At 40.8% G+C, this 24,614-nt stretch overlaps 1 protein-coding gene across 1 annotated transcript; it reads left to right on the top strand.

Annotated features, from left to right (window-relative positions):
• Window positions 1-5,871: 5,871 nt before the first annotated feature.
• tead3b (TEA domain family member 3 b) lies at window positions 5,872-24,415 on the top strand. The gene is made up of 13 exons (XM_028575450.1): window positions 5,872-6,096; window positions 13,131-13,195; window positions 14,546-14,608; window positions 17,527-17,538; window positions 18,458-18,583; window positions 18,722-18,762; window positions 19,050-19,106; window positions 19,579-19,643; window positions 19,734-19,870; window positions 20,962-21,135; window positions 22,127-22,270; window positions 22,464-22,616; window positions 23,163-24,415. Exons 1-13 carry the CDS (start codon window positions 6,090-6,092, stop codon window positions 23,274-23,276), a joined length of 1,158 nt encoding a protein of 385 aa, XP_028431251.1. The 5' UTR covers window positions 5,872-6,089; the 3' UTR covers window positions 23,277-24,415.
• Window positions 24,416-24,614: the final 199 nt, after the last annotated feature.

The following is a 24,614-nucleotide window of genomic DNA, read 5'->3' as shown; positions in this document are numbered from 1 at the left end:
TAGGTGTTTGTAAGGGATTTCCTACACTCCGTGGCACACTTAAACAAATGCCTGCGCTGGAATCCCTTTCCTGATTTGGGTTATACCGACAGCTTTCCTCCATGTGACCTGGCAGCATCAGAGGGACTCAGTAGAATTACTGGAATTCATTGGGACATTTCACCGCACACAATCCTGTCTAGGAAGAGAAAAAAAGAAAAATCAGTGCGGTGCCAATAAACTCTGGTTGGTTCATGGATGGAGTCGTTGCGGAGATAAGCCGATTGCTGAAAACAGACTGCGGTTGCAATCGCTCTGTTCAGGGCTGGGAAAATGGGAAGAGGGATTGTGGTGCATGAATGGTGCCGTTTGAATGAATGTGCGAGGCGCATAGGTTTTGCAGCGTTATTCCTGCTGCACATTGGAATTCTGTTGCATATTGCTCTAATGGCCTGACTCCCAGAAAGCGGGAGGGGAGGTGTGTCCCTGGTTTTTGTGTTAAATGTGGGAGCAGGGTGTCATTCAATTGAGATCTTCTATAAACCCTCCCATCTGGCAGCCGCCTGAAAGAGTCTCACACACAGGTTTGTGCTTGGCACTAGGCCTTCAGCTAAGAATTGTTTTCATTATCCATTAATCTTGAGATTAGTTTCTCGATCAATCTGTTAGACATTTGGGTTTATATGAAAATAGTGAAACAAGTTCAGAGGATCAGAATTTCCTAAAGGCTAATTTGTGTCATCACATTTTCTTTTTTTGTTTGACCATCAGCCCAAAACCTAAAGATATTCAATTTATTATCACATACAGAGGGAAGCAGCAAATCCACACAATAGAGAAGCTGAAAAACAACTTTTAAACAATTGATTAATTAGATTACCAAAACGGCTGCAGTTTTTTTTTCTGTTGATCGATTAAGGTAGTTAGTTTAATTTTTTTTAAGTTATCTGTAGGTGTCTATGTATCGTACTGTGTGTTCAGCTCTGTGTGTCTACAGTTTATTTAGCTGTGTGAGTCATTACTATGTTGGTGAGTTTCTCACCCTAACTTGGCTCAAAGGGACAATACAGTGTGTTTCTAATGTAATCAATATGTTAATTAAAACAGCTTTTCTTTTCCAATGACGTGCTGGCAGTAAATCGCGTCGGAGAACTGAATTCCAAAGCCTCAGTCTTCAGTCAAACTAGCAGTTGCTGAGTCCATAAAACTGTCTTCGTAACTTTATTTACCACTCACTTTTATCATGAAGTCGTGACTATTGTCCAGATTTGAAATCCTGTGACTCCACTAGAGGATGTATTGAGAAATGGCTCCACTGACAATGCCCTGCCTCTAGTCTGAGCTCTGAGCGTGTTCACTGCTGATGTTGCATTCCAGCTGGAACAATCCCACTGTTTTCCAGACCCCAAAGCGGACGCCTAAATTGGACAACACCCCCACCCCACATACACACCCCCTTTCCCCCCTCTGCTCTCCAACCAACCCACCCACCCACCCACCCACTCCTCCCATACACGCATCCACTGGTCTCCTGTCCTTATTTGGGTAGAGACGTTCTGAGCGTTGGGTGGAAGGGGGGCGGGGGTGGTGGTGGTGGTGGTGGGGGGTGGCGGAGGAGGGAGGGCGTTTGGTTGACACAAGGGAGGCAGGAGGAGAAACAGTGAGCACTCGCAGCCCTTTCTTAATAAGGACATGTCTGGAATTCAGGCCCCTCTGTCGGCGAAGAGCCTCTCTTTTAGCAACCCTTCACTTGAACACACTCCTGTGAGCACTCGGGGCTCCGTGGAGGTTGTCAGATCTCCGTGTTACACTGAGCGCCATGTGCTGCTCTTCACAGCTCGCAGTGCGGAGGAGGTTTGCAATGTTTTCTCTGCTATAATTGGAGATAAACAATAGCGCGGCCGGCCCACCCTCCTCCCCTCCCTCACTGTGCCACCAGTCTTTGATTATTGCCCCGGTTGTACTGAAGCTGTTGCCCCACAGCACCTGTGCATTCTGTAATGAAATACTTTGGGCTGCCTGAAATACATTTTCACACCAGGCAACCCTGCTGTACTTGAGGTTGAGAAAGAAATGTGTATATAAGGGTTACACTTGATGTTAATAGCTCCTTGTGCCAAGAGATACCAACAAACAGGCTGCTGACAGCCAGACAATGAAATAATAAGTAAAAATCATTATGGCTAATGTCATGTCAACACATGTATAATGTGTGCTTTGGGCAAAAGAAGAAGTTCAGAGTTGAAGGTGACATATGTAAAGTTGAGCTACTAGTCAAAAAGTTAATTTGCAACTATTTGATAATTGAATAATTGTTTTAGTCATTTTTTCCAGCAAAATTTACAAATAGTTGCTGGTTTCAGCTTCTCACATTTGATGCTCTTCTTTTTGCATAATAGTGCATAATAGTAAACACAATCCACGTGGCTGTGTATTTTTTGTTATTGTCTTTGGGATGCTGAGTTTTAAGTGTCAGAACAAGTACAGATTATGATTAAACTAACCCTAACTCCAGCCGTGTGATCTGTGAGGACTGCCATGGATCACACGGAGCTGCTGATGAGTTCTCAGTTTCAGTGTTGAGTTTTAACAGCGTAACCCTGTTGCAAAGGGTGTAAGGGTGCAAAGGGTCTGCCATAACCAATACCCTCTCGGCTAAAATTAGCAGCTTGACTTGTGGATGTTTGTCAAACTCTGGTTTGGGTTCAGTGACGTCCATAAATTTTATGACATATGTGGCGTGTGGTAGAATATTACTGCAGGATCACTGTATAACATGATCTACTGTCCTTTTGATCTTTTGTAATTCCTGTTAGATGGTGATGGGAAGAGAAAGGAGCATCACTAATCTTCCACCTCTGCTTTTTTTCTTTGTTTGTGGTTCTTGCAGCCGTCATAAAGAATCTTTCTAAATACTGAGTGATAAACTGAGGGAGATTTAAGGGTCATCATCATCATCATCATCATCATCATTATAATCATCATATAACCAGATAACGTAAAAGGTATTGGCTGCACAGTTTTGGTATGAATATGTGGCCTTGAGACCAAGATTTTCACTGATTTTTACTGATTCTTTCAAATGTTTGATACTATTTTTCTAAATAAAGTTAGAAGTGCAAATCACATTTTAAGACAAACTTAATTTCTGGGTTGATCTTTTTGTTACATAAATCATACTATTAATATTGGACTCCCTAACTGTGCAAAACCTCATGAGAGAGGTCAAATATGACTTCTAATGGAAGAAAACTGCTGAAAAGAGCTCATGTAACGTTCTATCATAGAGACTCTAAATGGCAATATAATATAACTCTGTATTTATCAATTATACTTCATTTTTGTCAGCATCTGCAGAAATGCTAAAGCAGAAACACAAGCATCCTGGGAGGATCGTGGTTACCTCATAGACTTCCATTTCAGAAACAATACAATGCTGAAACGGCAGCTTGAAAAATACTTAAGATCTTTGCCTGCAGTCAGCCATAAGCCAACCACACTGGGACACAGTTCCCACACCACAAGAATTCTTTGAGGCCAGCGCTGATTAGTGAGGTCTTTAAACTTTGTTTTATGGAATATCTTGAATTCATTTGGCCATTTCAAAGAAATAAAATCTAGGAAATTATACTAAAAAATACGGTTAGCATTGTTTATTCATACAAATTTAATGACTGCAATAAAGGAAATGTCAAAGAAAGCCAAAGTAGTGACCTATGGATGAATAACATTACTTATTCGAGTTTCATTATGCTTTACATGAACTCACACAGCTCTGGGCCACAAATAATTCACTTTATGTATTTTTATAAAGAAAAAAATTTACCAGGGATTACATTCACACAGTATGGAATGTTAATTAAGTTGTAGACATAATTGAATTGAATATTATCAAATTTATTCTCCATGTTCTACTGGATTGTATTGCCTTATTGAATGATTTAGTTGAGATTTTTTTGGGGATATCGGCACTGTTGCATCAGAAATAGAAAACAAGGAAGCAAAGTAAGAAAGCTGTTCAGTGTGCTGACCTGTTTGCTTGCTTGCTATCACAGTTCATTGTGTTTAGAGGTGAAGCAACAGTTGATGTATTCTGAGACTATCTTTCCAAGATTAATGAAACTTGTTCATCCAGCACAACACCAAATAAGGTTTTTCAGGCTTCCGCATACTCTGGCCGAGTTCCACCACACATGAATGTCACAAAATTAAAATAATATGTTGATAAGACAAATGGTAGCTTATACAGTATGTTATAGCTAAGCAAAAAGTCGGTTTTTAATGTTATGTTGCGAGACAAGACACTTTCTTCATAGTAATGGATTTGTTTGCCACATGGCATCACATGACCTGCATTTCCGACCCTGACGAAAATTGACACAATATTTCGGGGCTTTTCTGCGGCTAAAAATAAACTTACTTACTATGTTTCCATTCACGCATTCTAAAGTATCGCATTAGGAAAGCTGGATGGATCTGCAAAATCGATTAAACTTCCTCAATTGCACAAAAACGTTTTCATGCTCGCTTGATGTGGTTTTTGCCTTCGTCGAAAAAGAGTCGGTTTGCTAAATGGGATATTGCCAAATAGATGATGTAGCGAACATTTAACTTCATAATTTTTTCCCGTTGTCGACGTCTTCTCGGATATTTAATTATTTTGTCTTTGTCTCCAAACAGCATGAAACATGGCAAATACTAGCAGACTTGAAAAACATACTCAATTGAACCAAATTCCTGAAGACCTCTGGATTTTTCTCTCGTAGATGATTTAGATGGCCAAGACGACTAGTTTTGTTTCCGGTTAGCAGTCTCTATTTCTTCTACTCTGTTTTGTACTGCACAAGAGGCATGATCCACGGGCATAGTTCAAATGACTCTGTACGCAATTGGATAGTCCTTCAACCAATCGGACCAACGATCCGGGTGACGAGCTGAGCTCCATTCTTTTGGCCACCAGCGGGACTAGCTGGTAAATTAGGCTAGCTGGTCGGGAGTTGAATGTAAACAAAAAGCTGCTTGGTCGCTTCTCTTTCGTCATCATGTTCAACCCACCAATAGCGCGCCAGGTGAATAAGCCAGTTTGTGATTGGTCCCTGCAGATTTGGAACGGAAGCAGGATAGAAAAATGTACAGGTTTCCAGCCTGAGCTGCAGGGCGAAATCAAATCGCCGGCAGATCGTGCTGGGTTTACCCAGTTTTACGTTTGGTGATTTTTGCTTTTGGCATGAATAGAACAAAACCAACAATGTGTCGGTACGCCTCTCAGTACTGTCTGACTTTTCTTACCCTCTCGGTGGCATAGAGACATAAATCCTTAAAAATGGGTCACAAATATAAAGTTTCATTCTTAAATGAGCCTAAGTAATTTCCTAAAAGAGATGGCATTGTAGTTTTTAGCAAATTATTCTCAAACAGGAGTACATTTGTTGGGGACTATTTTCAATTGCGGATCAACACAGCTTTGATGCGCTAGTGAGTATTTACATCACCAGGATAGTGTGTGTTGGATTGATTCACGGTACTCATGCTCATAGTTACTTGACATGACACGGATTGCAACGATGTGGCTCACTGATGTGTTTTGAATGCTATTAAGACAACAGTGGAGCTCTACAGCACATAAGCTATATCAGGCTTTGGCTGCACAGACTGTATTTGTCCAATCATTTGCTGTTGTCATGGGACTTGTTGATAGTAAGAAATTCCACTTGCTGTCTGGGTAAAGAAGGCTAAACTACTTGTGTTTCAAACTGTCAACATTGTTTGGGTTTCGTGTGCTATGTAATTATGATTACAATGAATAACATTTGCTCAGTATGAAATAAAAACAGCTAAGCAACTTGTATCTTCATTTCACAGGTCTCCTACAGATCCTTTGATTTTGGGGCTCGGGGTCGGGCCCAGGGGGAGCCGCCACCATTGCGTCCAACGAGTGGAGTGCCAACGGTAGCCCAGAAGATGGGCTGGATGGGGAAAACGAGGACAAGACCATTGACGGGGACGCCGAGGGCGTGTGGAGCCCAGACATCGAGCAGAGCTTCCAGGAGGCCCTCGCCATCTACCCTCCCTGTGGCAGGAGGAAAATCATCCTATCAGATGAGGGGAAGATGTATGGTGAGTAATACACTGGATAACAGCCAGAGAAGCAAAAGAACAACAATTGCATGGAAATCAGTCCCATAATGCATGCACGAAAATGAGAAAACCACCCATTCCACAGAGATTTGTGGCTCAAAGAAAACCAATACCCACCATAGTGCCCTCAAAAGAAATGAGAAAAATACTTTTCTTCCTCTTGTGCTCATGTCATAGCCTTGACACTGAAGTGAGTGTTTTCTTTCCACTCAGAGCTCTCTTTAACAAGTCTGTACCTGTTGAGTTGTGACCCGGGGCAGGTTCTTCCAGTCACACCAGCACTCTCAGAGCTGGTTATTGCTGTCCTGAGAGCATCTCAGCTCCTCTCCGTTTTGATTAACACACATCCCTTTTCTTCTGTGTTTTTATTTACAGCCTGTACTTTATGCCCACTGTTTTATGGCCTCTTCTCTTCCTCGCTACTCTTTCAGTCGCAAAACCTGCTCTTTGTGTTTTATCGCTGAACGTCATGTGCTTGTTTCTCCACAAACCGGTACCGCTGGAAGAGTTTTTTTTGCCTGTAGGTGACTGCTTGGCGCTGGTTTGTGGAGAAGTGTTGCGTTTGATGCTGGATGGCTCGGTTAAATTGGCAATAATTAGCACAGCGTGAATCGAGACTCCGGAACAAAAAACATCACATTGGCATGTCGAAGATTTTAAACATCCATATGTTTTCAGAAAGGTTATGCTGTTTCCAGCCGTGTGTTCATTAAATTGCAGGTGTTGAGACTTTAATGCCCTGAAAACCTCCAGATGGGGATGTTGGCAAGTTCTCTGGTAGAATCACTGACGTGCAGGTGTAGGGAATTGAATGCATTTGTCTTTCATTATTTTGATCCCACTTTCCCATTCCTATTGTTACAACAGAGCATGCTCTCCTAATTATATTTAGCATTTGAAGCTGGGAATTTTGCTGAACAACAATGTTGATTGAGGGGAACTTTGCTGCCTTCTTTACTGTTTTACATGCCATTATCCTCAGCAAACCTTTTCGGTTTTGTGAAATGATGTTATGTTCACCATCGTAATTCAACTGCCTCAAGCCATGCTTTGTGAGACTCCCCTGTCTTTTAATTCTTGTCCACCATGTCTCAAAAACTTGCAATTGATTCAGGCTTCAGAGCAACCAGGTTGCTTTTCGGTTCTTGACAGATGGAATTCTTTTGGCGTAATTCACCCGCAATGGAATCTCATCCTCACATTCGTCACATTTGGTTATTCAAGGACAAGCACATACCTGAAATAACTCACTATTTCAGCTTCTGTTGTTACTCTGAACCTGTCTTAATGAGCCCTATTAGTGAGGAAACAAGGAGTGGATCGATCGATTAGTCAACAGAAAATTAATAAGTAGCAATTTTTGTTCTGATTCATTAATCAAGCAAAAATACCAAACATTTGCTCGTTCCACCTTCCCAAATATGATCATTTTCTGCTTTTCTCTGTTTTAGATTGTTTTTACTTAAACATTTTTGGGGTTTTGGAATGTTGGTTAGACAAAACAAAACATTTTGGGATATTACCTTGGACTCATGGATCTCATGACAGGCGATTTTTCGTTATTTTCTGATATTTTATAGACTAAATTGACAGATTAATCTAACATAAGAAAACAGACTAAACTAATGATAGCATGTTCAAGTCTGTTTACACAAAGCATTTCTGACGTGATTCAGTAATGAATTCAGTCATTTTTAGTTACATGAAACCTTTAAAATTTTAATTTTAGGCAGACTTGAGGGACACATGCTTAAAAATATCAGTATTATTTTATTTGTTCTATTCTATTTTTTTTCCAGAATGACACAACTAGTTTACAACATGTACAGACCTTGAGCACAAGTCACTGCCGGCATCTCTAAAAGTACCTAAATACAGTAACTCTTCAGCCCTGTTTAGCAGTGCAGTGTTGTGTCGCAGGCTCCATACATTTGTCATGAGAATGTCAACAAAGAGGCCGGCAAACCTGCCCCCTTAGCAACAAACTGTCAGGACCCCTTTTAGAGGCTTGTTTTTTTCTAGAGCACTAAACACTCTCCATTTACAATAAGTCATCTGAGGCTCTGCTGGCAGAGCCAAGGCATGCCCCAGAAGAAGCCGTCTCACAAGGTGATTACCTAAGCCATCTAAAAGCTGCCCTGACGTGAGGTTAGGGGAATGTTAACGATGGCACTGTATGTAATACTGTCTACCTTGCAGTCTCAGACTGCAAGTGGCCTCCAAAAGAAGGCAAGTCATTCCTCCCATTGGGAATTCCACTTTTTCTGCCAGGACTTTTTTTTTTTTTTTTTTTTTCAATTGGTGGGAAACCTTTTGCTAATTTCCATTGCCTTAGCAAGATGACTGCTTTATACATGTGTGTTCCCTGCCCTAAAAACCTGTCTAGACTTCCCAGAAGCATTACAAGTCATTTACATAGCTCAGGGGTGACAAAGAGTTTGAAGGAACATAACACTTGATTTTAATAAATAACACATGTTAATAATCACTCCAGAACATGAACAACACTTAAATAAGCTAACTCTAGTTTGGGATCTGTTGAACCCTTTTCATAAAATGTGCATTATATTACATATCTACCACAATCTATCTACCACCACTTGATTTCATCGATTTCAGCATTACTTTCAAAATACAGTAAACATGGAGCTACAGCCAGCAGCTGCTTAGCTTAGCTTAGCATAAAGACTTTAAACACAGGGGAACATCTAGCCTGGCTCTGTCCATAGGTAACAAAATCCACTTGCCTTATACTCACTGATTAACAAGTTATGTCTTCTTTGTTTAATCCGTACAAAAACTGTGTAAAAACTGTGGTCATTTGCTGGACCAAGTAGTATCTGCCCCTTGCCAAAAAAGGTCTGGTACATAACCCCAGTCAGTTTATGTGCTGATTAAACAAACAAGATATAACACTTTAATCATTGAGCTTTAGAGGTGCTGGTAGGATGATTGGCTACTTTTGAACAGAGGCAGGCTAGCCGTTTCCCCTGTCTTTATGCTAAGCTAAGCTAAGCTAAGCTAAGCTAACCGGATGCTGGCTGTAGCCTTATATTTAACAGACAGATGTGAGAATGGTATCAATCTTCTCATCTTACTCTCTATCAAGAAAACAAACTTGCAAACAAACTTGCATTCTTCCTAAAATGTCAAACCTTTAATTCCTTAAATGTTCCGCTCGTATTTATTCAGAAAGTAATCAGCCCTTACTGTCCAAAATCCAAAGAATAATTTCTGCTCAAAAGGCATTCGGTCTTGGTGGAATTGAATAGTTGGCACATTTTACGACCTAAGTTCAGAGGAAGTGTCTTCGGGAGATGCGTGTGTGTGTCACAAAAATGTTGCCTGTCTTGTTTTGCTTTGGTGCTGTGCTGACATGTTGTTCCCCTGCGTTTTCTGGCCTCGACAGGTATGTCAAACCCCAAGCACACATCTCTCTCTCTCTCTCTCTCTCTCTCTCTCTCTCTCTCTCTCTCTCTCTCTCTCTCTCTCTCTCTCTCTCTCTCAGCCCTGCAGCTGTCACTACTGCAAAGCACTCTGTGTACGAAAAAAGGGAAAGATTTGAGTGCTAGAGGGAGGCTTTTGTCTGTTTTGACCTTTGAAGGCCGCATTGGGAATTAGTGGCAGGTTCGGTGCATGTGTAAAGTTGTGAGAAAAGATGTGTGTGGATGTATATAAGAGAGGGGGCTGAGCGCTCTGTAATGATGACTGAGCAGGCCTTCCCTGTCAGCCCCCTCACTGAGATGTTAGGAATGTTTTTAGTCATGGCTGAGCAGTATGTTAGCAATTTAGGATTACCTCAATGTTATGAGAATAGGAAGGGAGGGGAGGGAATATGGATAGAGAAAGGGTTCAGGAGAGAGGGAGATCCAAAGAGAGGGAGGGTGATGGGGGGGAGTGACGGAGAGTGAAGAGAGATCACCTTTTTGCCCGCTATCTTAGCGTGGAAGTGGAAAATTCCAACAGTCATGTAGTAAAAGAGAAAGATAGGCGTGTCCTATCGGGGGAAGAGGTTAAGAATGGCAGCCTGCAGCGATCTGAGTGGGTGTTGAGCAATCAACAAGGGAATCATAAGCAGCTCAAAAAGAGGGTAGAAAGATGGAAAGACAGCGATGGTGGGGGAAGTAAAAGGCAGAAGACGAGTGAGGCTGTGAATGCTATTGTGTGTGTCTGTCACCTGTCACGTCCCCCTGCTGTGTGGACCAGCCTTTTCACCGTCTCCACCATGTCAAGTCTGAGCAGATGTTGGCTGCTGCTGCGGCTGCAGCTGCCATTGACAACACAGATCGCGTCCTCTATACTTTCTCTGTTGGGGTTCGAGAGAGCAATATGTCTAAAAGATTATCGACTAATATAACCAGTCCTATTCTAAGAAACCCCCAGCATGAAATGTGCATGTGCAGACCATGCAGCTGCTGCTTTGAAGTCCTGGAACTTTTTTTTTTTTTTTTTTTTTTTTTAAATATTCTATGTCAGGTTGTGATTTTGTATTTTAAACTAAGTAAATTACATCCAGCTACAGGTTTTGTTTTTGAAAGCATTAACTCCTAATTTTAGTGTTGAATAAGCTCTGCTTAGCGGTTGTCTTTGTGTGTCTGAGGACTGGGGTGTAACACAGATTATGATTATGTTACCCCTCAAAATGTGTTGTATGCTTTGGTCTTCAAAATTTGATGCAAAGGTGATGGATTTGGCACTGATTACCTCAGTGTTTCTGAAATCCTTGCTTTTGCCCCGGGGCCTTCTTTTTTGTGTTCTTTTTTTGAGATTAGGGAGGTAATGGTTGATAAAATGTAAAGGCTCTGTTCAATATGTCGCAGTGGTATCATGATCCAGTTTGTCTTTTTCCAAAGAGCTGAAAAAAAGCAGTTAAGAATGTGTCTCTCTGTCTTTCATTTCCAAATCATTTTAACATTCAACTTATAAAAGATTATTTGAAACTTTGAAATGAAACACTGGAGTAAGTTGTCCAATCCCTTAAAAGTGTCTCTGCTGCAAAAAAACAACAACTCTGTATCACATAAAACAAAACCTGTTATTTAAAATATCACAAAACCAACCGTATGCTGTGGGAAAACTGGAGATATCATCTCAGCGCACAACCACAAAACTGCACTGTTCAACCGATGAACTAAACGTATTTTTAAATTTACCATGCAATATTTTTTCTGTGCTCAACACTATTACAAAGGAAGTTACAAAAAATGTATGCGGTCTGCTATTTTGAAATCATTTCCATAATATTGTGAAAAAGAGATTTAGTTCAGTTTTACTGAACCCCAGCTTAGAGGGTCCCGAAAGTCTGCTTTGAATTTACAGTTTGGCCGGCAACACTGAGTCTAACACTGAGGCCACCTCACCATTCTCAGAGAAATTCTTATCTTTTACTTTTTTAGTCAATCTGTAGTTCATACTGTATCGCAGTATACAGTACTTTGCAATGAGATATTTGTGAAATTCATAGCAGAACTCTGTGGTTGGCTCGATGTAATGTTTTTTCCCCCTCTGCTCCTCAGCTGAAGAGATTGAGAGTGACAGTTGCGTGGGGGTCGAACTGGCATTGTTCTTTCTCTGCCATCCTGTGCTGGGATGGTCGGCAGCAGGTGCTGCTGTCCGTTGGGTGCAGGGTCACACGGTGGTGTTGTTTTGGGAAAAGGGGGCTGCTATGCTGCCAGGTGGCAGTTGTTGGCAGAGACAGTTATGGCTTTGTGTTTCCTCCAAGAGTTACAGCATCAGCTGCCCCTTTTGCCCCTCTAACCGACGACCCCCTAACCCAACCTAATGGCCCTCACCTCGGCTGTAACCCCTGCGTCTCCCAGAGCTGGAAGTGAATGTGTGTGTTCACCCAAGCTCTGGCTGTGTTCGCAGGCCCAGGCCAATCAGACTGGCTAGCACAGATGTGACAGGCTTAGAGGAATGCTAGGAATGCGGAGGCGCTGGAGCGGGCATGTCCATCGTTGGCCTGAGGCAGAGGGGGGACGGGCTAGCTCAGTATCGGCAGACAGTTCAGCTCTGCTCCTCTGGCTGACCGCCGGGCTAACTGGTTTAAGAGTACGGTGAGTGCTGCAAGTCTGCTTGAGATGGCCTGCAGTACTTTTATGGTAATTGCACTAACCAGGGCCTTCTGGAGTACTTAAGAGTGTGTGAAAAAACAGGACTCGTTTCTCCTGTCATTATGTGTCCGGATACTCAAAAGACTGTTAAACTTCCTAGACACACAGTGTATTGTGTGTGTTTTAAGAAGGCACATCTTGACCAGTTTTTGTTGGTGTAAATTTCTGTCAGCAAATTTAGAAGAGTTAAGGTCATTATTCATAATGATAGAGCGGTTCAACCTCTCCCTTTGGCCCAATTTTCAGCCACAGAAACCCAGTAAACGTGACTTGGCAAAGAAAATAAGTAAAACAGATTGATGGACTGATTTCCCCTCGAGACAACATAATAATGCTGTTTGCACTTCTTCCACACCAAAGATGATTTTTGCTTGGTCCTAGCTGGACTTTGCTGAAAAGGCAGTGCTTGTTAAATCTCATGCTCGTCCAGAATAGAAGCCTGTTCTCTGCACAACCTGTTTGTGTAGAATGTCGAAAGTAGATGTTATGTCATGAAAGACATGGTTCTGTTTTCCAAGCCCTCTCTATAATTAGGCTTCAGGGCCACGTGAGCACACAATAAGGAGGTGTGAAACGAGCTAATTAAAACTTTGGGGTAAAACTAGAAAATCACGCTTTTTTTATACATGCCTTATTTTAAAAAATGAAACAGAATTTTAAATACGGTCTCCTATAGGAAACTGAGGTGTTATTATGGCCTGTGTCAAAAGTGAGTTTGCCCTGGGTCTGAGGAAATGTCACACTGCTGTAATAAGATGTGTACTCAAGGTAGGACAAGAGGGCCACCTTCTGTCCATTTTAGGGTATTATCACTAATGTACGAATGCTAACTAATCTTCTGTCATGTATTCTTGTATACTGGCTTTTGTTTGTGACCTTTCTTTCTGTTTTGTGTTCCAGGTCGCAATGAATTGATAGCAAGGTACATCAAGCTGAGGACGGGCAAAACCCGCACAAGAAAACAGGTAAACAAGTTTTGATGATTGGATTAGAATTATCGTGCATGAGTTTAGTTTTAGTTACTGATAGTACAAGCAGGTGGGAGGGGTGGGCAAAGGGTACAGATGACCCCAGCCCAAGGCCCAAGGGTGCCTATGCAAAGGTCTATGGTGCTGGAGTGGGTTGGATGGAGGGGCACAATTTGGACAAACAAATTCACCCCCAGAAGGGTAAAAAACAGCAACAACTGTTTTATAAAATGATTAATAGTTTCTGATGTCACGCTTAATTACAAACAACTGTATTAAAACATATTAAAAGGAAAAGTCTGGTTTTATTATAGGTTTCTTATTGTCAACAAATCCCATGAAAACACCAAAACCAACAATGTAATAGAGCTTTTTTCAATAGCTTTCGATTTACGGTGGCCCCCAAGCCCATTCTATTCCTGCTGAACATGTAAATTGTTAAAGGTGGGTCACAAATATATAGTTTAACCATTTTAAAAGGCAAAGTAGTTTCCTAAAACAGCTGGGCACTGTAGTTTTTAGCAAACACTACTCAAACCAGCCGGGACAGGGACACTGATTTTTGTGTGTGTGTCTGTGTCTGTGTGTGTGTCTGTGTGTCACCATGGCAAGATGTGGTCCTGGAGACACCTACTGTAGCAGAAACTATCACAGATGTGAATTTGAGTACTTTGCCTGGTGTTTAGATGTCTGTCTACAGACAGATTTTTTTCAGCGCAATACCTTCACAATCATGCAAGATGCAGTCGCGAAACTTTACAGGTATGTAGGTGACATCAAAATGAAGGCCGAGTTCCAAGATGGGTGTGTTCCGAGCAAGGACACTCAAAGTATGGGGGTAGGAAGTAGGGAAGGGGCCATTGGCCACTTTACACCACTGGCTGATGTGATCCCTTCGCAAGATGATCTCTAGTTGGGGGGGCTATTTTCAGCTGCAGATAAATACACATTTTATGCTCTAGTGAGTGTTTACAGCAGGTTGGTGTATGTGGGAAAAATGCTATAATGTCCATGGAAACATGTCACCCTCATTTATATATTTTAAATAGTTTTTTGAACACAAATGGAGGTCTATAAGAAATAAACTATATCACGCTTTGGCTACACAGACAATACATGCTGGGAAGATCAGTCCATTGATGGCTTTGGTGTTTTCATGGGTTTTGTTGACAATTAGAACAATATAGACTATCACCAGACTTATGCTTTAAATCAACTTGTATTGTTTGCATGAACTTTGTGTGTTACCTCTGTAAGTAGGTGTGTCTGCAAGTGCATGCATATGTGTTTGCATGAATCTGAGTGCATGTTGTTTTTATGCTCAAAAACTGTTTCACACCCCTTTAGGTGTCTAGTCACATACAGGTGTTAGCACGGAAGAAAGTTCGTGAATACCAGGCGGGTATAAAGGTAGGTGCCACCAATCTGCCTCCCGGCAACACTGACTGGGCGTCTCTTTCCTCTTTGGTTACGGCTTCTCCCTTTCTCTCTTTCTTCCCTTGTCTTTTCTCTCCCTGTCTCCTTTTCCTCTTCCCTCCTCTTGGCTATTCTTCTGTGCAGGTTTCTAGCCACTTGCAGGTTCTCGCCCGGAGAAAATCTCGCGAGATCCAGTCAAAGCTAAAGGTATGCGCTTCACCGCGGGCTCGGCGGGGCTGGTAAAGGCTTGGCTTTGCACTAACCACCTAATTCTTGCATATCATTATCTGTCCTTGCTTTGATGCAAGGCCAGGTCCTGCTAGATAAGTGGATGTAAGCTTGGCAAGTAAAATGCATTTTTAATGATAAATCGGATATTACAAACATTCTGAAGGAGTGAATTCTCTGATAAACCCGCAGTCTTGCTTCTGCATGCAACGCACAAATAGACAAAGCTTTTTAACTTCTACTGTAGGTCAGAGCTGCACTTACTGTGAGACTAACCCCATCACTCAGTAGTGAAAGTTGTTAGCTGCTTTAAAGGAATGCAGCACAAGCTGCTATGATGAGCCCAGCGAACTGTCATTTATCCGCATGTTGCTCCAGCTCTGTGTCCGTCCTCTGTGCCAGCTATGCCTCTGCAGCATACTGTACTTCTCTAAGACTTCTTCTTTCCCTAAAATGCTCTCTACTTCGATACTTCTAGTTCCTTTTAATGTGTCTGTTTGTGATGTGTTTTGTGAAACTGAACATTCAAAAAAAAACACATTATCATATGAATCCTTTGGACTTGTCTTGTAGTTCTTTCAATCCCTCTGCTCTCTCTTCATGCTTTTTATCCTTTTTTGCATATTCACATATACATAATGCAGACTTGTGTAAATACAGACGACATTGTTGCATTCTGTAGTGCTAACTTCAATTTAAATTAACCCCTTTATGCAGACTAATCCTACAGTGGAACCCAGCATCCACATTTTGTTTTAAATTTCGAAGAGTGAGATATCCATGTCTTTTTTTTATTATAAAGCAAGTCGAGGTGCTATATAAATATTGTACTTATATAAGTATCAAAACAATCAATCCACAGAGAAATGCACACAGCCCATTCAGACACAGTGGCTTTTAAATGAGCCATACGTGTGTATGGTTGTGATGTCACAGCTATCCTATACATGATTAGAAAGTGCTGCTACAGTGCCGTTAGTCTTTCCCCAGCTGCAATGACGGTGCAGAGACCCACTATTTTCTTACATCACATAAACTTTGACTGCGATAAGTGATTGTATTACGTACAGTAGGAGGACTCAACTTGTTCATCCAGTGACGCAAGTTTTTGAGCTGTCCACAAATGCCAAACTCAACATGAATACAAGGTATAGGACTGTTCATAGTAAGCCAAAACTTCCCTCTCTTGTTTGAAAGTTAGAAGTCCTCACTAGTGTAGTCACAGGACTTATAAAGCAAGGCCGCCACATTATCCTCCCTGCTCTTCTCACAGTCACATTATGGTGTCAGGAATTGTGTTTCAAACATGTTTGCAGATCTTAAAATGAATGTCATTTTCCAAACATATTTTCATCACGTTGTTGTTTTGTTGGGCTCAGCATATCTAAACAATACACTTGATTGGCACTCTTATATATTTTGTGCAATGTGTGCTCTAAAAATGGACCAACAGGCAGAAGTATAATGGTATTAAGATCAGGTTTTAGGTCTTTCAAAGCTTATATTATATTCGGTGTAGGGACTTTAATCCTCTCCGCTGAAGGGGTTAATCATGTTCTCATCTCCTCTTTCTGTGATTACTTTTTTGCTCACACGACCACCTGTCTCCTTCTACATATTTGTAGCAAAATTAATAACAATATTAAAAATTGTAATCACCTGTGTACTCATTAAACCCATTTATAAAACAATCTTACTTTCATTTCAACTGATCAGTCAGCGTGTAATTTAGTTAAGTCATTTGGCTTTTTTATGCTTTGTGAGTTCACCTTAGTTGGATGATGGTAGTTGCACTTTCAATGCTGTTCTTGTTTTTTTATCTTTCTTTCCTGTAGCTTTAAAACATGGAATATCAACTACTGAACATGCATTTGTAGCCATGCCAACGCCATATTCAAGTGTTTATCAAGCCTTTATGAAGTGAAGCCAAAGTAGTTTATTTCCCAACACTCTTAACAAACCTTTCCAAGCCACTGTTTTAAGTTCAAATGGCTGACAAAGAGCAACTCTTACCTCTCGGGAATAAAGGGAAATTGTAGCCTCAGCTGAACAAACAGGGAGTTAAAGTGTGACTGCTAAAAAAGCTACACACTGTAGTACCAGGTGTACATCGAAGGCTTTGTGTTGCAACAAACCTCCAAGGATTTCAGTTTTTACTATTTGCATCATGTTTTTCTTCGGTTGGTCTTCTACTGGGTAAAATGTTTAGTGTTATAAAGCGATGTGCTCCCCAATTATACACTACAGATTTGTATTGGGTATTTACTGAAAGAATAGCCTTTAAAAACACTTTGTTTTATAGTCCTTATACATGATTTTGAAGAAAATTGCATTAATTATTGTGTATTATTTCAACCTTTTACTGCAGTCTAGTGAAATGAAATAAAATAAAACAAGAATTCACATTACCAAATGTAATGTAAAAGGTTTGGCAAATTTCGTTATTGATAATGTCTTATGAAATGTATAATATTGTCATGAACCCGTAATGAAGCAATACCTCAGTCCCTAGTGAACCTTGTAACCTCTCTACCAGAGCAAACTTATGTTATTGCACACCAAGTCTACGTTATATAAACAGAAGAGGCAAACCAGGATTTATCTCAACCAAAACTGAACAAAGTAATCTCAACACAACATTTAGAACTGCACCGTACTAATGGTTTCTCTCTTTTTTGATTCAGGCGATGAATTTGGTAAGTGAATTTGACTTGTGCAATATGCTTCCCTCCTTCCTTTGTTTGGCAGCACCAGTGCACTGTCCCCTTGCTATGGCCCTCTGCTGGCATGGCGCCCCCGCCCCATTACTATCCTGTAATGAAGCAATGCTTAGGAAGCAGCCCCACTTTGAACCCAAGACTGCTCCGCATCCTGCCTGATATAGTGTAATCCCCTCAGCATATTCCAAAAACCCCAAATCTTGCTTGCTTTGCATTAAGGTGTTTGATTTGGGTTCTCGCTTCTGAGGCATCTGTCCTTTAGTTGCAAAGTCATAGCTTAATTATCTTAAGTGCATTCTTTTGCAAACATGAAAAACAGCAAAAGGATACATTTTAAACTGAGTTTGGTGTATTAAAATAAAAGCTTTGCAATATGTGTCATGCACCATGGACATGAATTAGTTGGCTTTGTATAGGCTATCCTTTGCAATGTTTTCCCTGACATAGTATTACTTTCATCAGTAATTTAATTTGTTGATGTACACTTCGATGCAACACAAATGCAAATCTGCATTTCAGACCAAAGCACTCTCTTTATTGTCTTTTTCCTGTGGTGATCCTGGTAACACACTGACATTCAATTAGTCGTGTGACCCGAGCTTAAATACCAGTGCGGCTTCATCTTCTCCGTTCTACTCTTTGCTTCATTCTGTCAAGCTGCTCTTTCAAGAAATGTTCTCTTTATTAAGTTTTGAGAATAATTAAAATAATTGTTTTTATTGACTCTTAAGCTAAACTCATGTCAAGTTTATCGTAACTCTTAAAATCCCACCTCAAGATTATCAAACATATTAATTTCAAAATTCAGGTGCCCTCTACTACAGCAGTAGGTAATGTTTAGGTTGTGGCGCCACCTTGTGGTTGACTCCCGTTGTTCCTCTGTTTCAATCTGTAGGATCAGGCGTCTAAAGACAAAGCCCTGCAGAACATGGCAGCACTGTCGTCTGCACAGATCGTCTCCCCGAGTATGATAAAGAATCACCTTCCAACAATGCCTCCTGCCTCCTACCAACCACCCAGAGTTAGCCCACCACTCATTCTCTTACACATAAACACATTTTTGTTGCATTTCTCAGTCATGAAAATTACGTTGGATTTTATCTGAAAAATACCTTAATTAATCCTGCAAAACTATTAACAATATTTTCTTGCTCTGCAGTTCTGGCCTGCTATCCCAGGACAGCCTGGACCTTCTCAGGAGTAAGTAAACCCCTCTAATGAACCCACAAGATGTTTTGGGGGTGACATCACACCCTCTATTTACTATCTGAAGAGAGAGCTTGGCCTCCGACCTCCCCTAGCTCTGTTTCCCCCGTAATTCTGAAAATTGTCCTTGGGTTTCGTGAAAGGCGCTATATAAATAAGTTATTATTATTAGAGATGAAAGAAGAGTACATAAAGAGTGACTGAGTCAGCGCAGGGGTTTAGGTTTAATGTCAGGTCGGTGTTGCAGGGCATGTTTAACGGATCACATTTTTGCACACCAGGCTGATTCTAGATCTCAACCAGGGGAGGACTCCTGGGCTTGGCCGCACCAGCCATGCGTAAGTTCCCCCTAGCCGAGGTCCAGCTGTGAGCACAAAGCAGAACTAACTCTTCTTCTACACTGTATTGTACTGTATGTTTCCTGCACTGATGTAAACCACCACCGGGCAAATTAACTGCTTCAAATTTGATTGAGAAAAAATAAACATGGGAGACAAATCCGCATAGTGTTCGATGACTTGCGTTCACTGAAAAACGACTAAAGTCTCTAAATATTTTAATCAATTTTCTTAGATTTGTCAGTTAACGCACAATTAATTGATGCTATTTTGCATCATAACGAAGCAATGAAGCAGGTGGACTTACGCCTAGCTGGTGCAACAACACATGCCTTTGACACTAACAGATTTTCACAATAAAAAAACCTGCATCAGAAATACAAATATAGAAGGACCCATGTGCTACAAAAATCTGTTGCTGACCGTGTGTAGTAGAGCTCATTGTCACACCGAACCATTTATTGTCTTTCAGTATCAAACCTTTTGCACAGCCCCCATACCCAAGCCTATCAGGTCCTGTACAACAATCCATACCAAGTAAGTATAAGGTAAAAATTCTGTGAGAATTTTGCAAAAAATGAAACTAAAAATGACTGTTTTATAAATGTTTTTGTGTGTGCCATTCAGGTTATGAGCCTTTGGCACCTCCTCCTCCTCCATCTGCTACTGCAGTGCCAGTGTGGCAGGACCGGACCATCGCCTCCTCCAAGCTACGGATGCTGGAGTACTCAGCCTTCATGGAGGTCCAGAGAGACCCAGACAACGTGAGTGAAAATGTACAATAAGGCTTTCCACAAATAAATAATGTAAATAATGTCGATGTTAAAAATGTGTCTTTTAATATACTGTGTATGTGCACTGTTTGTTGGAGGATGGAGACTCAACCTACATTCCGTTACATATGTGCCTGCACATTGTGTCAATGACAAAAAAATGTAATTGAATTGAAAAGAGACATGGATGGATTACTGAACGAGACTAGCTGGTGTAGGCCCAGGGCCCGGATGGGTGAGGAGGCCTCTGGGCCAGAGCCTTTCTTTAAATTGACTGTTAAGATTTCCTGTTGGAAAGTCACAGAGTTCAGTTAAAAGCAGGGATGTCCTGATCATGTTTGTTGCTCCTGATCCTGATGAGAATGTTTTTTTTTTTTTAATTGAGTATCAACCAATCAATCCAATCCAATATTTGTTTCTGTTTACTTTTTATTTATTTTGTCCTTCATATTACAGCTGCACGGCATACTGAGGCTACAGTAACAGCAGAGTATCCATGCTTTAAGAAAATAGAACCAACATCTCAGGCTTTCTTTGATTGTGTCCTATACTATTTTAGTATAATATCTGTGCAGAGGAGTGTCAGTGTGGATCTATTGTGGCAGGAAGCTTAGGATATGAGTCAGACAGCCTCTCTATATCTCTAGCATGCATCTAGGAGCAGTTGTTGAACCAACAGCAGTACCTTAGAGCTCTGTTTCACCTGCAGAATGTCACCAATAGAGATGCAAAATAACTACAAATGGGAAGTCTAGCTGTCTTGCTCCTATGTTGGAAGGGTGGGAGGCCTTTGCAGGGGCCTGCATATTCTGTCCATGCACACAGCAACAAAACATGTGATTTTAGTAATGGACAGTATCTCTGGCCCCATCTGGATTGTCCTCATGTGGTGACTCTGTATGGTACCTAATGTACAACAAAGGCTAAAAACTACAGAATATTTTAGTGATGTTTGGTGGACCACCGAAAACTCTGCTCTTTCCTTATTCTCAAAAGTGAACAGTGTCATATTAAGATCTGCAGCTGATGTTCCTGAGGTTAATCACATCCTCTCTTGTCTCTTCGGTCTCTGTCCACTGCAGTACAGCAAACACCTGTTTGTCCACATTGGACAGACTAACCCCTCCTACAGCGACCCGCTCCTCGAGGCCGTGGACATCCGGCAGATCTACGACAAGTTCCCTGAGAAGAAGGGCGGCCTCAAAGAGCTTTATGAGAAAGGCCCTCAGAATGCTTTCTTCCTAGTTAAATTCTGGGTAGGATGTTATTGTTATATCTGTCATCTACCAGTTATAAGTTGTTATTATGCATTTGTATTTCACTTTGTCTGGTTGATGCCACATTACCCCAATACGGAAAAGTGTGAAGCAGAAGGTTTTAGCTTAACGGGAAGCAATAACAACAACAGAAAATGTATCTGTCTTCTGTGTGTAGTGTACATAAAACATATGCAAGAAGTCTTATAAAATTGTATTTCAATTGTATTTTACTGACAGAATCCCATTACATTGGTAATGCTTTTTCTAATAGTTACTTCATTGTGTACTGGCGGGCATACATCAATATTTGTATCCTATATTGAGACCATTGCAGGAATTTTTTAACTTACAACTTCTCACTTTTAGAGTGACACAAGTGGTAGCAAAGTATGCAAACCACTTGCTTTTTTATGTCGCAGTGGTGGACTTGGCAAATTTTAATAAAAGATTATATAGAAGGCAACTGTATCTGCACACATTATGTTGTCCCAAAACATCTAGTCTCAAGACGTTTGTCAAAAACACACTAAAATGTTCTTTCAACTAGGGCTGCACGATATGAGGAAAATATGCGATATGCGAGAACGTTGTTCAGTATCGCGATAATGATATTACTTGCAATAAATAAACAGATATTGTTTATTGTGTAAGTGTACTCAGTTCTGCATTTTACTGCTTTCAATATTCTGCTATTGCTATTGAATATACAAGGCACCTCTAAAAAAGAATGATAGTAACATTTTTAAGGGCACTTTTCTACTAACATTTTCTTTCAACTAACAAAAAAATCTCTGACTGTCTTTCGCCATATGTCGCAGCCTTTTGCGATGTGTTTATTGCGCCAGTTGATATCGCTGTAACGATAAAAAACAATATATTGTGCAGACCTACTTTCAACCTCACAATTAATGTACTATGAGGACATTTAAGTTACATCGAAGTTATGTGATGATCATCACCAATCTGATGAAATGTTTGCCCTCTACAGGCGGACCTGAACAGTAGCGGCATGCAGGACGGCCCTGGCTCTTTCTACGGTGTCAGCAGCCAGTACAGCAGCCTCGAGAACATGACCATCACGGTTTCAACCAAAGTCTGCTCGTTTGGCAAGCAGGTTGTGGAGAAAGTAGAGGTAAGAGTGTTCATTTGATTCTGTGTTCTTCTCTCAAACAACTGCAGCTTCTCATTTTAACCTTATTACTTTATGTTTTTGACTGTGTGTGTGTGTGTGTGTGTGTGTGTGTGTGTGTGTGTGTGTGTGTGTGTGTGTGTGTGTGTGTGTGTGTGTGTGTGTGTGTGTGTGTGTGTGTGTGTGTGTGTTGCAGACAGAATATGCCCGCCTGGAGGGAGGAAGGTGTGTTTACAGGATCCACCGCTCTCCTATGTGCGAGTACATGATCAACTTTATCCACAAACTCAAACATTTGCCTGAAAAATACATGATGAACAGTGTTCTTGAAAACTTCACTATTCTACAGGTAATATACACTCAATAATATTGGATTGTTGAAGGAATAGTTTAATGTTTTGGGAAATACATGTAATATTTGCTTTTTTGCAGAGAGTTAGATGAGTTGATCGATACCACTCTCATGTCTGTACGGTAAATGTGAAGCTAGCTGCATAGCTTAGCGTAGTTTAGCACAAACACTGGAATAGCTAGCCCGGCCACAATGTGTTGTTTTTACACTGGTTTTTGGACAGATTACGAAAAACAAGATATAATGTGTTAATTAGGGAGCTCTATATGTGCTGGGTAGGAGGATTGTGTTACCTTCAAACAGAGCCAGGCTAGCTGTTTCCCCGTTTTCAGTCTTTATGCTAAGCTAACAGGCTGCTGGTTGTAGCTTTACATTTAGGGTACAGACGTGAGTGGTATCAATTGTATCATCTAACTTTCTGCAAGAAAGACAATAAGAGTATTTCCCAAAAAGTCAAACTATTAAAATCATGAATTTATGTTTGTCACTGTAGCATTTCTAGACAAACTGTTTCTCACTTGACATTTTCCCTCTGCCCCTCAGGTGGTGACGAACCGCGACACCCAGGAGACCTTGCTCTGTATAGCGTTTGTTTTTGAGGTTTCTACAAGTGAACATGGAGCTCAGTATCATGTCTACAGACTTGTTAAAGACTAACAGCTCCTCAGGGAGGTTTTGGAAAAGCCAGACAAAAGCGTGACACAATCTCTCTTCGACCGTCAACCATCCAGGAAAAACTACAACAACAAAAAAACATAAAAGAAATGCTACACCGAACTAACATGGACACAATATGCTTTAAAAGAAGTTGTCTTGTTCACAAGGAAAAAAAAGAGTGAATCTCAACGTGCCAACGCGCAAAGAAATTTTGAAGAATTACGGATTTTTCGAACAACCAGCTATTTTCCATGTGTTTAAACATGCTTTAGATGAAGTGGGTCACTTTTGCCGAGGTCATTGATGGAGCTTGAAATGTTTTTATTGAGGGAACGAGAATGTGCTTAGGGTTGGAAAGACTCTATAGTATTCAAGGTGATCACACTCGGAGCAATAAGAGAAGTGTATATAAGATTGAAGAAGTAGAGAGAGAACAGGACCACGGAAGGGGAAAACCAGAGCCAAGTGGTGTTGTTGCAGTAGGTTGGTTAGGAAAGCAAGTGCCTTTTCTCCAAAGATTATATCATTGCCTGCCACTTTTGATTGCCTTTTTTTACTACCTCTTGTTTTTAAACAAACAGTAAACAGTCAGACTGGTGTATTTTGTCTGAAATTTTTTTTTTGGAAAGAAACCTCTCAGATTGACATCTTTTGAGATGTTTTTTTTGTATTTGGGCACACAGAGGAATGGGATGGGATAACTAATTTTCATGTAGCCTGTTGTTTTTACAAAAAGATCGTCCCAAGTTTTACAGTCCACGTGTATAGGGAGAAGGTTTATTGTGTTACCGTACTATTTAGGTTCTGCTTTTTTATGTTTTATTACACAATTTAAAAATCAGGTCTTACAAGCATCTATCTATAACTGACTTTTGACACTAAAGATGCCTTGTACCATTGCTAGCCTGACATAAAGCCAGGGCTTTGCCACCCTTCCCCTGTTAATTCTTTCTGTTTGAAGACGTGTGCTTGGTTGCACTTAAAAGATCAAGAAGGGGAGGTGAAGCAACAGCAGTGCTTATTTTCTGCCTTGAGTTTGTTATGTAGCCTTATTAAAAAAATGAACTGTTTCTGTACTGTGAGTCAGTGGATGCTAAAGGAATATGTGTTACATAGGAGTATTTCTTTTTTTTTTTTTTGGGGGACTTTCTGTTCATATTTGTGATCAAGTAACTCAGCACAGAGACCATGGTTTGAGTGGAGAGAAGTTGATCACTGTTTCTTTTGTTTAAAAAAGAGATTGTATGCTGTGAAGCCGGTTCATTTGCTTCACCCTTCTCCGCTGTAATGTGTGGAGAAGCTGCATCCGTTGATAAAAGTTCAGTTTTGATATTTAAG

The sequence above is a fragment of the Perca flavescens genome, chromosome 4 (assembly GCF_004354835.1).
Source record: "Perca flavescens isolate YP-PL-M2 chromosome 4, PFLA_1.0, whole genome shotgun sequence".
Taxonomy (NCBI): domain Eukaryota; kingdom Metazoa; phylum Chordata; class Actinopteri; order Perciformes; family Percidae; genus Perca; species Perca flavescens.
This window is presented reverse-complemented; position numbering and strand designations above follow the sequence as displayed.

Bases quoted from the DNA above. Each gene is read 5' to 3' on its own strand.
- tead3b (XM_028575450.1), top strand. The intron at 19,644-19,733 runs GTAAGTATAAGG...TGTGCCATTCAG, and splicing joins TGTACAACAATCCATACCAA to GTTATGAGCCTTTGGCACCT. The intron at 19,871-20,961 runs GTGAGTGAAAAT...TGTCCACTGCAG, and splicing joins TCCAGAGAGACCCAGACAAC to TACAGCAAACACCTGTTTGT.